The 16,703-nt window shown below is 44.7% G+C and overlaps 1 protein-coding gene and 1 pseudogene across 1 annotated transcript; one reads left to right on the forward strand and one right to left on the reverse strand.

Annotated features, from left to right (window-relative positions):
- Positions 1–312: 312 nt before the first annotated feature.
- LOC128045536 (pepsin B-like) lies at positions 313–8,063 on the forward strand (annotated as a pseudogene).
- Positions 8,064–10,657: 2,594 nt separating this feature from the next.
- Positions 10,658–16,250, reverse strand: LOC128044700 (protein pitchfork). The gene is made up of 6 exons (XM_052637090.1): positions 16,232–16,250; positions 15,854–15,996; positions 15,131–15,229; positions 14,111–14,241; positions 12,115–12,232; positions 10,658–10,726 (listed from the first exon to the last, which is right to left on the reverse strand). Exons 1-6 carry the CDS (start codon positions 16,248–16,250, stop codon positions 10,658–10,660), a joined length of 579 nt encoding a protein of 192 aa, XP_052493050.1.
- Between the last annotated feature and the right edge of the window lie 453 nt (positions 16,251–16,703).

Below are 16,703 nucleotides of genomic sequence, written 5' to 3' on the forward strand. Positions count from 1 at the left end.
ACACTGGAAGGGAAGGGGAGACTAGTGGGTATGTGTGCATGTGTGAATGTAGGCATGTGTCTGTAAAGCTGGACAGTGGATAGACACTGGGAAAAGAGAAAACAGCGATTCTTCTCCTTCTTTGAGTAGTCTGATATTACAAAGCAGAAAACACTTTTGGAAGAGGATATTGTCTTTCAAGACCAGGTCTTAGCTGGTTAAAGGTTTGCAACTAGGGATAAAAAAGTGGAATACGGAGAACATTTGACTCCAGGTGGAAAGGAGAATTGGTGGGAGAAGCCTCTTATTCCCCAAGGAAATCATGTGGGCAAAATGCGACTTCCAGTGGGCCAACTTCTTCCCCATCCTTTGGACAAGGCTTGGCTGCTTAATGAGGGTGACAAACCTTTCTTTGCAGTCTTTCTACTTTGGGGAGATCAGCATTGGGACACCACCCCAAAGTTTTCTGGTCCTCTTTGACACAGGCTCCTCCAACCTGTGGGTGCTGTCCACCTACTGCCAGACAGAGGCCTGTTGTGAGTACACCACCATCACTACCACCCCTGAGTGGGAGGGGCAGCATCCAAATTGAGCACAGGCTTATACTGCTAAGTCCAGAGTTCTTGCTGCATAAACATGATCTCTTCCTGCTAAAGTTGGGAACATCTGGATGTCTTGCCCTTGGTCTACGTTTCAGAAGTGCTGACAGTTCTGGGGAGAGACAGCAAACACAGACTGAGGCTTCCATTCCTTTCTACTTTGTCTTTCCCCAGCTCTCTCCCATGCGCTGGAATTCCTGGCATTTTTGAAGAGATCCATCCCTCAGGGATGGTGGGTTGGAGAGAATTTTGGCAATGTATGTTATTCAAGGGGACAGGCTTTGCTGTGGCCAACATAGTGTGTCTACAGCACAAAATTGCTGAGGCTGAGGCCTTATCGCATCCTTGGTCTGATGACCCCAGGTTGTCAAGGGTAAGTTGTCTCCAAGTATTTTGGGAATTAATGATTGACAGTAATATTTTATCTTCCTATAGCCACTCACAATAGGTTCGACCCCAGCAAGTCCTCTACTTTGAGTCTCAACAGACACACCTATATGCTGTCTTATGGGAGTGGAAGCCTGAGTATGGTCCTGGGATATGACACTGTGTCTGTGAGTGATATTCTCATAACTGTGGAGGCTCTGTGGTCTGCCTCCTAGTTTCTAGAGCCTCAAGCTTCCAGAAAAATCCATAATTACTAATTTAGTAGAACCTCCCTGGAAGCTAAGAGTTGGAAAGAATGTCAAAGGCCATGTAATTCAGTCTTCCTCCCAAGACAGGCTTCCACAGCAGTCCTGACTGCAGAAAGCTCTTTATGTGATGCTAAGGTTGCTATGTCCTGTGACTTTGTTTCCTAGTCTTAACTCTGCCCCCTGAAACCACCTAGAATAAATCCCCTCTCTCCTCCACACAGTTTCACTTTGGATATTTGATGACTTGTCCTTTCACTATTTTCTTATTTCCTCATGTCTACTTCTCAAAGTTCTCTGTGGTTCTTGCACATGGATTGTTGAGCATAAAACCAATTTTATGGTTTTATAAATAGAAAAATAAATAGAAGAATAGAAAAAAAAAACTATTCTTTCACTGCAAATGGATACGGAAACTATAACTCCAGAAAATGATTACCTCTGCTTCCCCAACACCTACCTGTTTTTTTCTGGGATACACATGGTTGACTGATACTGTTGCCCTTTCCCCTTCCACCCTTGCCCTCATGTTTGAGCTCAGCATGAAAAAAACCAACTTCCTCTCCTGGGAGGGGTTCTATATCCCAGACCCTGGGCACCTAAGTCTGGAAGAATTTACCCACCTGAACTGTGAAGCTCTCTGTTAGCTCACTCAAAGTTCAGAACATTGTCATTGATAACCATGAATTTGGCCTGAGTGAGAATGAGCCCAGAGACCCTTTCTACTATTCAAACTTTGATGGGATTATGGAAATGGCCTACCCCGGCTTGGTGGTCAGGGGCACCCCAGCATTCATGCAGAACATGCTGCAGTGGGACAAGCTGACCCAACCCTTCTTCAGCTTCTACTTCTCTTGGTAAGAACTCTTGTCCAGGGAAGGACCCATCAAATGAGGCTCTGTAGGGGCTTTGGACAACTCAACATCAGACAGAGCCCAGGTAAAAAAGTTTCCTTATACAATGAGTATAATGTGCAATATACAACCCCACATATATTTCTGAAAATTTGTAATTACATTTTGGGGGGAATTTTATTTTAAATGCACTGGAAGAATTTTTAATAATGGCCATACTAGCCATATGATGACTCTCTTCTTAAAAATGGACAATGCTCCTTCAACATTTGTTCAGTAAATCCAGAGATTGCTGTGTTAGATTTGCACAGCTGTAGAGTGATTGAATAAACTCCATGAGCATTTACTATAAAGAGAACAGAAGTGAAGTGATAACTATAATAACAGCTCTGGCTTTATATTGAGTGCAGCACTTTCACAGCATCATCTTTCAGGATTTGAAATAGCTCAACTGGAATTCCATCACCTCCATTAGCTTTGGAAAAGGTCAGTTTTCATTCCAATCGCAAAGAAAGGCAATGCCAAAGAATGCTCAAACTACCGCACAGTTGCACTCATCTCACACACTAGTAAAATGCTCAAAATTCTCCAAGCCAGGCTTCAGCAGTATGTGAACCGTGAACTTCCAGATATTCAAGCTGGTTTTAGAAAAGGCAGAGGAACCAGAGATCAAATTGCCAACATCCTCTGGATCGTTGAAAAAGCAAGAGAGTTCCAGAAAATCATCTATTTCTGCATTATCGACTATGCCAAAGCCTTTGACTGTGTGGATCACAATAAACTGTGGAAAATTCTGAAAGAGATGGGAATACCAGACCACCTGACCTGCCTCTTGAGAAATCTGTATGCAGGTCAGGAAGCAACAGTTAGAACTGGACATGGAACAACTGGTTCCAAATAGGAAAAGGAGTACATCAAGGCTGTATATTGTCACCCTGCTTATTTAACTTCTATACAGAGTACATCATGAGAAATGCTGGGCTGGAAGAAGCACAAGCTGGAATCAAGATTGCCGGGAGAAATATCAATAACCTCAGATATGCAAATGATACCACTCTTATGGCTGAAAGGGAAGAGGAACTAAAAAGCCTCCTGATGAAAGTGAAAGAGGAAAGTGAAAAAGTTGGCTTAAAGCTCAATATTCAGAAAACTAAGATCATGGCATCTGGTCCCATAACTTCGTGGGAGATAGATGGGGAAACAGTAGAAACAGTGTCAGACTTTATTTTTTGGGGCTCCAAAATCACTGCAGATGGTGACTGCAGCCATGAAATTAAAAGACGCTTACTCCTTGGAAGGAAAGTTATGACCAACCTAGACAGCATATTCAAAAGCAGAGACATTACTTTGCCAACAAAGGTCCATCTAGTCAAGGCTATGGTTTTTCCAGTAATCATGTATGGATGTGAGAGTTGGACTGTGAAGAAAGCTGAGCACTGAAGGATGGATGCTTTTGAACTGTGGTGTTGGAGAAGACTCTTGAGAGTCCCTTGGACTGCAAGGAGATCCAACCAGTCCATCCTAAAGGAGCTCAGTCCTGGGTGTTCATTGGAAGGACTGATGTTGAAGCTGAAACTCCAATACTTTGGCCACCTCATGCGACGAGTTGACTCATTGGAAAAGACCCTGATGCTGGGAGGGATTGGGTGTAGGAGGAGAAGGAGATGACAGAGGATGAGATGGCTGGATGGCATCACTGACTCGATGCACAAGAGTCGGACACAACTGAGCGACTGAACTGAACTGAACTGAACTGAACTGGCTTTATAAAATATTCTTGTAGCAATAACTTCAAATGACATCTGAAAAATCCTTTAGCCCCATTTTGCCAGTGAAGAAATGGAGGCTTAAACATGTTGTGAATGTTAAACAAGTTCAGTCTTTGGTAGGCATGAAGCTAAGACTCCAGCTAAAAATTCTTGATCAGAAATCCAGTACTTTTCATCTGGACTCAAACTTCATGGCAAATTTTACTCCCTGATCCTTTACTCCTAAACACATGGTCCTCAGGGTTCCTGATCCAAATGGCTTACTCTGATGACTGGCAGGCCAAGATAGTAAACACAGGAGGCCTAGAACCTCTTCAGATTATCTAGTTATCAAAATGACCCTGATAGGAGCGTCCCCATCATGGCCCGCTCGGGGTCTCTGTCAGGCCCCATCCCAGGCACTCTCAGTGGGGTTTCTTCTTATCCTCTCCCTGTCGGGGAAGGCCTCTCTGGGATAAGCTTACAGTCTGTTTTCAGGTGCCCGTCCTCTCCTTTGTGATGCAGTCTGTGTTTCCAAGTCTCTGCCGCTTTGGGTGTTTCTCTGAGAATTCTCTCTATTGTACCTGGAGCCAGGTGGAGTCTGAGGAGCGGCTGAGAGGACGGCACACCCTTGTTCTGCAGTTCCTCTGTGTCTGAAGGAGAGAGGAAAGGGGGGAGGAGAGAGAGGAACTGCCTGACCCATCTGTGCTGCAGGACTCATGCCCTTGGCCTTTCTCCCCAGCCAGCCGACTTATCAGTATGGTGGAGAGCTTATATCTTGGGAGGCGTGGACACTCAGCTCTATTCCGGTGATCTCGTCAGGACCCCTGTCACCTGGGAGCTGTACTGGCAGATTGTCATCCAGGAGTAAGTAGAGTGGACAGGTGCTAGGGATTATGGGCACTCCCATAGTCCCCCAGCATGACAATATTGCCTGTTCCTCTCATGACACGAATTTCTTAAAGAATTACCAAACCCCCAGGCTGAGGTGGTCCTGGAGCTCAGTAGATGCTGGCATCTAGCTCTTGACTGAACCTTTAGAACTGGCCACTGAGCTTTGCCATGCCAGCAGGTTGGTCATTCCTAGGCCCTGTGAACAGCTTTGTTCTTAAAACTTCATTATACCATCAGCATAATTTCTACCCACTTCCATCATCAGTAAGAGTAATGCTGTCACTTTTTCTTGGGGATGGTCTTGATCACCGCCTCTTGTACAATGTCACAAACCTCTGTCCGTAGTTCTTCAGGCATTCTGTCAATCAGATCTAATTCCTTGAATCAGTTTGCATTTTACTGTATAATCGTAAGGGATTTGATTTAGGTCATACCTGGCCTAGTGGTTTTCCCTACTTTGTTCAATTTAAGTCTGAATTTTGCAATAAGGAGTTCATGATCTGAGCCACAGTCAGCTCCCAGTCTTGTTTTGCTGACTGTGTAGAGCTTCTCCATCTTTGGCTTCAAAGAATATAATCAATCTGATTTTGGTATTGACCATCTGGCTTTTGAACGTGGCATTGGAGAAGACTCTTGAGAGTTTCTTGGACTGCGAGATCAAACCAGTCCACCCTAGAGGAAATCAGTCCTGAATATTCATTGGAAGGACTGATGTTGAAGCTGAAACTCCAATACTTTAGCCACCTGATGCAAAGAACTGACTTTTTGGAAAAGACCCTGATGCTGGGAAAGACTGAAGGCAGGAGGAGAAGGGGACAACAGAAGATGAAGTGGTTGGATGGCATCACTGACTTGATGGACATGAGTTTGAGTAGGTTCTGGGAGTTGGTGATGGACAGGGAAGCCTGGCATGCTGTGGTCCACGGGGTCACAACAAGTCGGACATGACTGAGCGACTGAACCGAACTGAATTGAATGCGGTCGCTGGTGTTTTCCACATTCCAGATATGCTAAATATTTTACTATACTATTGCATATAAGAATATACAACACTATAAGGATGTCAGCATCATATTGCATTCTATAGATAAAAAGAAATCAAGGCTGGGAGGTTAGTAAGTTATCCAAAGTCACACATTTCACGAATTTTAAAATCTGAGCACAAGCTTATCAGATCTCCAAATTTACGATTGTGAGTCTGTTACTTCTACACTTAAAGCCGCCAAGTATTTTCCATCACATGCAAGTTTAAAGACAAAATGCCTTGGCCTTGTACTCAAGACCATACAAAACCTAGGCCTTACCTATCAATACAGCCTTCCCACTACTTCCTGATCTGAAGCATAGATGTCATCAAGTCCTTGCACCTTGTCATAACTTTCCGGCTTCTTTCGTTTGTATCACCTGGTGTACCCCTCTTCTCCTCTGTGCTTATTTGAACTTTAGGCAAACTTCAGAGCCTGGATTAATTCCTGCCTCCTCCAAAACCTCTCCTGGAGGCCCAGTCTATGGTGATCTCTCTTTGAATCCAATAGTGTTTACCTGTGCTTGTATCACAGGTTGTATGTCCTAATTGCTGGGTAAGCACTGGAAAAACCTGGCACAAGTGGATTAAAGAAGACATGCACAGTTTTTGCTTTCCAAGGACTGGAGAGGTCCCCAGTCCAAGACTGAGGCTGTTATTCCCATAATTACAAAGGCCCAGTGGCATCACGCGGGCAGATGTGTCATAGAGTGGCCCTGCTTCCCGGAAGATGCAGAATGTTAGAGCTCCTGAACTGGTGGGTGATAAGAGAAGGACAAGGCTCATGATTGCAGAAGAGGCACCTGACTTTTTCTTTGTACTGGTGCCTCTGTCAGGTTTGCAATTGCGACCAGGCCACTGGTTGGTATTCCGAAGGCTGCCAGGCCATTGTGGATACAGGGACTTTCCTGCTGGCTGTTCCCCAGCAGTTCATGACCTGCTTCCTGCAGGCAATGGGAGCCCAGGATAATGAGAATGGTGATGTGAATAACCAGAAGCCAAGGGTTTCTCTGCACATGCAGGTAGCTTCAGGACAGGAGCCTGACAGCATGAGTTCATGAGAGGGAGGAAGAAGCATTGTGGGGGACCGGAACCCCTGGCAGGACAGAACCAGTGGAAACAAAGCTTGAACCTCCAATGCAAAGAAGGGAAAAGGGAGAGGGTAACACTGACTCCATCTAGACTGTGAGGGTGCGCTGAGTGGCTGTCAGGAGGTGCTGCTTGTCCACTGTAGGTTCTAGGAGCACATTTCAGCTCAGTCTGGCTGCTGTCATTTGCTTGAAATAGAGTCAGGGCACAATGTACTTCTCCATTCCACTTGGTTTTCTTCCTTCACTAGGAATGCACCTTTGGGCTTTACTCTGAATAGCCTTCTGTCCCCATGTCTGCTCTCCTTGGTACCCATAGCTGGTTTGCTTTTCCTTGCATGCAAATATCTGTGTGTGTGTGTGTGTGTGTGTGTGTGTGTGTGTGTGAGAGAGAGAGAGAGAGAGAGAGAGAGATGAATACATGGACTGGTGCACACACACCTGGACATGAGAGGGTGTGACTGTACTTGTGCAAATGTGTGCCCATGCCTTTTCTCTGTGATTTGAGGTTAGAATTTGGTCCTGGAAAAGCCTAACTCCTTATGACCATATCTGTACTCCCAAAATCTGAGAGCTGAGGTGTGTTTAAGGGAGGAGTCAAGAAGCCAGAGGGTTGGTCAGTGTTGCACCTGGGAGTCAGGCCTGGCCTTCCAGTGTCTGCAACAGTCTCTGCTGGACAGTGGAGGAGAGAGTCCCACAGGAAAAGGGGGCCTTGGGCCCTTTTCTGGGCCCATAGCCCCAGGTGTTCTGCAGCGTTGCCTCTTTTCTCTCAGTTTGTGGTGAGCTGAGACTCTGTGGAGAGCCTGCCTACCATCACCTTCACCATTGGCAGGCCCCAGCTCCCACTGCTGCCCTCTGCCTAGTCTTCAATGTACACATTTGTCCCAGGGTCCCTGCACATGTGCTCAGATGGGCCCAGAGGCTGTTCTATGTCCCAGCTCGCAAATGGGCACCTATGAGCAATTCCCAGGGGCAGGACTGAGGGTGAACAAGAAGTCAGGGGCTCCCAGGTGTCGTAGGACACAGGGTGGGGGACATTTCCATGGGGCAAGGCCTCTGCAATGCCGCTGGTGATGGCCTGTCCACTGTCTCTTCAGAACGATGATTACTGCATGCTGGGGATTGAGGCCACTTATCTGTCCTCCAGCAGGGAGCCCCTGTGGATTCTGGGTGATGTCTTCCTCAAGGAGTTTTACTGTCTTCGACATGGCCAACAACTAGGTGGGCTTTGCCCTCTCTGCCTAGAGGAGTGCGAGGCAGCCATCTCCACTCTCCCTGAGGACTCTGCGGTTGCCCTGATGTCTCTGGGGTGAGGGCAACATTTCAAACAACCCTGATTCCTTCAGCTCACAAGAGCCTTTCTTCATGAAACTAATAAACTCAGAAATCTTCAAACATCTTTGAGGTTCCTTCCAATAAACAACTTAGTATTTGATTCCAGTTTGAAAGTTAGCAATAGCTGTTGGGGGATCTGTTAATTGATGGATGAGAACAGGAGGCATGGTATCTGGCTGCATGTAGCATGGGTATCAAGGACACGGTGGTTTCTGCATGAGGGTTCCCGGTTAGAGGTTTTCACCACTCCTAGCACTCTCCATCATTATTTTCTCTCCATTCTTAAAAAAGAAAGTGAACCAGAGCAATTGACGACTCAAGAATTTTTAAGTAAACAGAAATCTAAGAGAGCTTTTTAAACAGGTGCTCCGATGGCCAACTCTGATCAGAAAACAGTTTGTGTGTGTGCTTGTTATTGAGAAGAGCAGTACAGTTTTAATGAATCTGAATACTCTGGCTTTTTTGCCATTGTACCCTCCCTGTACTCTCAGGCTGCCTCACAGATTCACTTTACCTGCCTGGGCCTGAAAGCATTTGAGTTTAACACCCCAATCTTGTTTTACAGTGGAAAGAACTGAGGCATCGAATGACAATTACGTAGTTAGTGTTAAAATCAGATCCAGACATACTTATCATGTTGCTATGTAATGAAGCTGGTTGTGTGCAAGTTACCGGGGCATGTAAATATAGGTGAGGCTTGGCTCTGGCCTTTTAAAAATTTTCAGTCAAGTGGAGCATGTTGCTTGTTTTCTTTTTCAAAAAAATTTTAATTTTGTATTTAAAAATTTTAAGTTGTTTATTTTTTTCTTCCAGTTTTATTGAAATATAATTGACATACAGCATCGTCTAAGATTAAGGGTTTCCCTGGTGGCTCAGATGGTAAAGAATATGCCTACAACGCAAGAGACCCGGGTTCGATCCCTGGGTCAGGAAGATCCCCTTGAGAAGGGAATGGCACCCCACTCCAGTATTCTTGCTTGGAGAATTTCATGGACAGGAGTCTGACGAGCTACAGTCCACAGGGTAGCAAAGAGGTGGATACAACCTAGCAACTAACATTTTCATAATGATTTGACTTACATCATGAAATGATTACCACAATAAGTTTAGTGGACACCCAGTCATCTCATATAGACACAAAGAACAAAGCAATAGAATGGTTTTCTGCCTTATGACGCTTGCCCTCTGGTGGGTGAGGCTAGACTAGACGTTTGTCAGGCTTCCTGGTTTGTCTGGCCCCTGGAGGGGCCAGTGCCTGCCCAGTGGTGAGTGGAGCTGTAGGTCTTGGTTCTCCAGCAGGCAGGGCCATGTCAAGGGACATGTTTAAAGGTGGCTGTGGGCTCAGGAAGTCTTTTGACAGGCTGTCTGCTGATGGATGGGGCTGCATCCCCACCCAGTTTGTTGTTTGCCCTGAGACATCCCAGCTCTGGAGCCTAGAGTCTGTTGGATGGGGCCAGGTCTTGCTGCTAATGACCCAAGCAAGATGTCTGCCTCCAGTCAGAGTTCATGCAGATGAACCCCCTGCCCTCCAATATTTTTACCACCAATATCTTTGTCCCCAGGATGAGCCACCACTCTCCTCGCCATCCCAGGAGACCCTCAAAACTCCAACAGATAGGTCTTGCTCAGGCTTCTATGAAGTTACTGCTTTTGCCCTGAGTGTTGGTGTGCATGAGATTTTGTGTGTAGCTTTTAAGAGTGGAGTCTGTATTTCCCCCAGTTCTGTGAAGCTCCTGCCATTAAGCCCCACTGTCCTTCAAAGTCAAAGGCTCTGGAGGCTGTTCTCGATGTCAAATATAAGGCTGACATGGAGCTCAGAACTTTCACACCTGTGGAAGAATTTCTGTCATATTATTCTTCAGTTTGTGAGATCTGATCATATCACAAGTGTACCCTTCCTAGTGTCTCATTGTGGTTACTTCTTTATGTCTTTGGATGCCGGATAGTTGTTTAGCAGCGAATTGTGATTTTGGTGTGCTTGTGAGAAGAGGTGAGCTCACAAAGTTTCTTCTACTCTGCCACCTTGTCTAGGAATTGGAAGAGCCCCTAAAACATTTACTCTGCCTTAAGTATCCTCTACATCTAGCAAGCCCAAATACAAAGTCAAGAAAGCCATAGAAATCCTTGATATGTATAGACCAACAATCTCCTATTGCCAGGGCTAGCAGTAGAAAACATAAAACTCATTCCTGGGACTTATAGCTAGAGAGTGGGGATGCACAAGTATAATATTTCAGTAAAGTGAAGCCACTCTACTGAGCACTCAGTTAGGAAACCCTCGGACCCTTCTACATTTTTACAGAACAAACCAGCACGTGGAAAGAGCACCCTCTGTACAATGAGTCTTTATGCTGTCATATAGTAATTATGAGACTTTTGCCCCTCCCTGCACCCCATGCTGGCAGACGGGAGGGTCAGAGCAATGCAGAAGGACAAGAGCAGCTCTGTCCTCAGTCCTGGAGAGTCTGTGGTCAGGAGGAGCATGTGAAGGTAGTCACAGCTTTTCAGTTGTAGTACAAGCTTAGGTAGGCCAAACGGTTCCGATGCTTTCTAAAGTCCTTGTCTGTGGACAGCTGCAATGAAAAATACTGTCAAAGTCAATATTCACACGAGAACTCCCTGCCTCTGGTCTTCCTGGATGTGTGAAATAGACCCGTATGTTAGAGCTGTTTTAGCCTACCTGAGTCCCAACCACACAGTAACCTAACCTAGTGAATCTCTCAACGTTGCTCTGTATATCTACTCTTTGTCATTTTTTTCTGGAATATATCATGCTAGGAATTATTTTCTACTTGGCAAATCATCAAGTATAGCTGGTAAATTTCTTGAAAACAAAGACTATGTGTTTAATTCTTGAATGTTACCTGTAGGCCCTAGCACAATGATGTTAGTACATTTGGCATTTAATAAACACTTGCAGAATTAACCCAAAGTTCCACCAGAGGGGAAAAGGACACCTCTGGATTTATTACAAGTGACATGGGCTGACCATTTATTATGCTACAGGTCTGGTACTATAATATCTCAATCTTTACAACTTCATCAGATCAAGTCTAGTTTATATCCATTTTAAAGATAAGCAAACTGAGGCTTAGAAAAGTTAGAGGATACATAGCAAACAAATGTGGAACTAGTGTTTGAACTCAGGCAGTCTGTTCCTAAAATCCATGTTCTTGCCAGAATGATCCACTGCACCTTGATGATCTAACACCAAGTGATGTGATGGGAAGAGCACTGGCCTAAAAGTCACATGATCTATATTCTGGCTGAGCAACTTCAACAAGCCATTTAATCCATCTAAGCCTCAGTTTGGACTTCCCTGGTAATTCAGCTGGTCAAGAATCCTCCTGCAATGTGGGAGACCTGGGTTCGATCCTTGGGTTGCGAACAGCCCCTGGAGGAGAGTGTGGCAACCCACTCCAATATTCTAGTCTGGAGAATTCCCACAGATGGAGGAGCCTGGCAGGCTACAGCCCATGGGGTTGCAGAGTCAGATGTGAGTGTTAGTTACTTCAGTCGTGTCTGACTCTTTGTGACCCCATGGTCTGTAGCCCGCCAGGTTTCTCTGTCCATGGTATTCTCCAGGCGAGAATACTGGAGTGGGTTGCCATTCCCTTCTCTAAAAGAGTCAGATGCAATTGAGTCACTCAGCACAGCACAGCACAGCACAATCCTCAGTTTCCTCCTCAATCACAGAGGATAATTCTCTCAGACTACCACAAAGATTATTTGAGGACTAAATAAGAAACTGTGACTTTTGTTCAGTCACATACACCTTTAGAAATCTAGTGAAATTGTGTAACTCTCCAAAACTTCCCATATGTATATATTACACAAAATTGTGCAAGTAATTTCTGGGGATCAAGGATTTCTTGACGCTTATTCACAGACCCCTGGTTAAGAATCACAGATACATGTGGAAGTATTAGGTAAAGGTTCCACAGAAGTCCAATCATATTACCTCAGTTTTCAGGGTTCTTTTCTGTAGACATGGAACCTGAGCCCAGTCTGGAGATCCAAATTTCATTGGCCAGGTGACTTTCTGGGGTGCCTTTTTCTCTAGTTTATATGTGCCAGGGCTAGAAATAAAAATATAAAACCTTATGTTGAAGAGTTAGTGACCACCACAATTCTAGTTTGGAGAAACCCCACAGAGGAGCCTGGCAGGCTACAGTCCATGGGGTTGCAGAGTCAGATGTGAAAGTGTTAGTCACTTCAGTCATGTCTGACTCTCTGTGACCTCATGGACTGTAGCCCGCCAGGTTCCTCTGTCCACGGGATTCTTCAGACAAAAATACTGAAGTGGTTTGTAGTGACCACAAACTTCATCAGTACTACCTGTGTACCTGAACTGGTCCTAACTCTCTTGGAAAAGGCAACAGACAGATTAGATCTTAATGTCTGGCAAGCATAGGGTTCCTTTGCCTGCTAATGTGCTTCTAAATAGGTGTTAGTGTTCAAGATTTTTAGTCCTGACATGCAGTGAAGGTGAAAATCAACCCTAGTTTAAGCTATTTCTGTAACCTCTTAACTGAGAGACCAAGAGATCCCAGAAGTGGTGGATGATAACAGAGATTTGCCACAGTGATGCTAATTAGTACCCATGAGGTGAAATTTCTCAACAATAGGGTATTTTGTATTGCCTTTGTTCATGCCATTTTGTCCTTTGGTGTAGACGCTTAACTGTGGAAATAAGATGTAGAGCGGACATGGGAAACAAGCTTCATCACCTCTACTTCTTTACAACCTTAAGAAAGTTATATTTCCTCTCTGATCCTTGGAATTCTCACCAGTAAAAGAAAGGCCTTGATGATGCCCTATAATTTTCAATGGCTTCCTAAAGCACTGAGACCCCTTCCCTCGGTCTATGAGCTTTATGGACTGTAGCCCTTCTTCCTCCTCTGTTCTCGTTTTCTCCTTGCCCGCTGCACTGTAGCCACACTAGCCTTCTTTCTTTTTTCCTCCCACCTCCCACCTACAGCCTTTGTACTTGTAGCTCCTTCTGGCTGGGAAGCTCTCGGCCTAGATCTTCACAGGGTCAGTTCAGTCTTGTCATTGTGCTTTCAGATGAAGTGTCATTTCCTAGAAAGACCAATCCATGCCAAAGTAGATTCCAGCCATCACTCTATGTCCTATCATCTTTGTAAAAAATATTACTGTTTTTTATTTGAGGCTGTCCTGGGTCTCTGCTGGTTCACAAGCTTTCTCTCTAGGTGCGATGAGCAGCGGCTACTCTCCGGTTGCAGTGTGTGGGGTTCTCATTGTGGCAGTGCCCCTTGCTGTGAAGCATGGGCTCTAGGGAGTGCTGGCCTCACTAGTTGTGGCTCCCAGGCTCTAGAGCACAGGCTCAGTAGCTGTGCACGGGCTTAGTTGCTCCAAGGCATGCCAGATCTTTCCAGATCAGGGATCCAACCCGTTTCTCCTGCGTTTCCAGGCATATTCTTTACCACTAAGTCACAAGGGAAGCCCCCCCCCAACCCTTGCCACCCGCCCTGCTATTATATCATTTTGTTTGGTGTTATTCAGCATTCCACCAGGTCACCATACTTCCTGGTATGCCTGTGGTAGCTCCAGCTCATGGCTACTATCTTGGTATAATTATTAATAAGACCCCCTTTAAAGTCTCAGAAGTATCACATGCGGACAAATAAATTATATGGTCACTCTCTATCACCACTGATTACTTTCTTGTTTATTGGCTTCTTATCTGTCTGGACTCTAGAATGTAAGCTCTAAGAAATGATGATGGGTGTAATGCAAAATCTTTGAAACCTACACAACTTCTTGGCCTTTTATAAATATTTATTGAATGAATCACCACACTCTACAATTTTATAATTCTAGAGACCTGGAAGGCAAGAGGTTGAATTTAGAGGGCATGGTTGGGATGTAACCCCTTTTTGTACTTCCTTTCCTATTGCTCTTTGTTGAAGTGCACCAGAAGAAGGGGCACATACCCAGGATAACAAGGGTCCTTTGAGTATGTCCGAAAGCGAGGTGACAAGGTATTAAATGGAGCAAAATTTGGTTTGTGTGTTTGCTCCTGAAGATTGACTGTCTGGTACATGCCTGGGTAAGGTGTCACATCCTGTTTCCAAGAAAAAGATCAATATGTCAGAGGGTGATGTATATCTATGTAAAGACTTCTAAGTAGAAAAAACAAAGTCATCCTCCCCCTCTTCATGTATCAGCTATGATTTAACTATCTTAAGCTATAGAATTAGGCCTGCAGTAGGTAGAAAACCAAGATAAGAGTATGGTTCAGCTACCTAAAGGTACCTAATGTTTTGGCTATAGAAATAAACCGAGGGAGGGGGGTTCAGGATGGGGAACACGTGTATACCTGTGGCGGATTCATGTTGATGTATGGCAAAACCAATACAATACTGTAAAGTAATTAACCCCCAATTAAAATAAATAAATTTAGATTAAAAAAAAAACCTATGAGGGCAGAGAGCCAAGGTAACCTATCGTAGCTAATATCCCCACCATCCCACCACCCCAATCAGATTTTCTTTTGGAACCAGTATCCCTCTCCCTGAGCGTAAGTGTCAAGAAAATGTCCAACAAGAGATTAGGAACCTATACCAAAGACTTGAAATCCAATCACACAAAAGGTTAAGAAGTTAGAACTGGTTTTTTAACTGATAAGATATTATACTATATATTACATATAGTTATATGATGCATATAAACAAAGCTTCCAGTATTTTATCAGCAGGTGTCTCAGGACTGAAGCCCTGCCTTGGTACCATTTCTTCTGAGAATTATTTTCCACTCTCCCAGGACACTCACACACACATTTTTCACGTTAACACCCAAGTTTTTATGTAGACTCCTTAGTAGCTTTTGTCCAGATGACTTTCATCTTGAATTTCAGGACATAATTTAGGTAACCTCCAACCATGCTCCCCAATGCAAATACATGCAGCAACATGGATCACACTGAAATCTAAGCACGTACAGCCATTTCTAACCTTGTTCTTTGGCTTAAACCTCACAGCTGTTCTGGCTCCAAAACCATATCCTTTTATACTGGTTGGGATCTTATCGAGGTTGTATGCCAAGTCTTTATTCTTCATGTGTTATGTAGAAAACAAAGACAAAACATGCATAGAGAACATTATAGTCATTAAAACGGAGTGATCTCAAGAGTATCCCTGAATCTTCTCTGCTCAAGTTGCCCTTTCTTTCTTGATTCCTCTGAATCAAGACCAAACATTTACATATGTAACACAGGCTTCTCTACAAAGAAATGTGGCTGGATAGGTAGAGTGAATGACATTTGAATCCAGTGAATCTACTTTTCTGAGCCTCACAGAGCTGAATCAGCTTTCTATGGTTTCAACTGAATCTGACTATGATTTCGTAAACTACCTATCAGCACAGACACAGTAAGGTTCGGACTAAGAGGAAGTATTTAGTCACCGGCCTTTGTAGATATGAATGATGAAGGAACACTTAACTGGGGATGGCATGAGGCCAAGGCTTGCATTTGGTGGGGATGGCAAACGCAAGTAATGGCCCTTTACTTTCTGATATTGGCCCTGACAGCTGGTTGCAGACAGAGAACCAGAGAGCACTTTCTCATGCTGGGACCCGGAAGGTCACAAATCGCACAGGGTTTTTCTTCCAGGAAACGTGAATATCCTTAGATAGTCTGGGAACTGACACCCACCTGAGGTAAGGTGAATACTCACTTCTTCTGCTGTATAACATCCAGGCCCTCTGTGGGGCACTCCCCTAATAGGGAGAAACTTGTTTCCCAACAAGTTTGGGGGATAGAAGTGAGGAAAGATCTTCCTATGTTGACATGTTCCAAAGGAGTAGCTAACCAGCATCTCTGGAGAGCGAGAAAGAGGAGAAACTCCACATGAAGGAAGTCCATGTGGTCCAAATGAGGGTTGGGGGCAGGAGCGGTGTGGGGAAAGGTGGTGGAGACCTGAGCAGACTGCACTCTTAACGAAAGTGTGACCAATCCAAGGAGACGGGCAAGCTACATTTCCCTCCTCTTCCCCTTGGTCTTTCCCAGTCTCCCCATCTTCCTTCTGCCTCTACTCTGACTCAGCCCTCCTCACCTGCTTTGCTGAAGCACATCGCGCCAGGGCCTCTAGGGCGAGCGTTTTGAACCGCGTTGCCTAGGGAACAGGCTGGCAGACAACCCCAGCTCTGGTGCGCCTGCGTGGCAAGGGGGCCTGCCACGGAGCCACGTTGGGCCACGTTGGGCTACGTTGGATGGGAACCTGCACCGCCAGGGCCAGGAGCCCAGGAGGGTGTGAACTAACAAAAACAAAGTAAGTGTATGTGTACCAAAGAAATGAGGGACATAAAAAGGCTGAGGAGTTACTTCAGATTCAGGCATATTGATGAAGCATGAAAATCTAATGCAACATATGTTCCTAGATTAGATCTTGAATGAGATAAGAAAGATACGTTGTTGGTAAAGTTATTTAGAGGTTTTTTTCCTACTTAGCCAGTCACTGAAAGACACTGAATTATTCAACATATTTTTTTATGACTAGTATTCAACAAATATTTATTAGTGTCCAA

This window comes from Budorcas taxicolor, chromosome 3, assembly GCF_023091745.1.
Source record: "Budorcas taxicolor isolate Tak-1 chromosome 3, Takin1.1, whole genome shotgun sequence".
Taxonomy (NCBI): Eukaryota; Metazoa; Chordata; class Mammalia; order Artiodactyla; family Bovidae; genus Budorcas; species Budorcas taxicolor.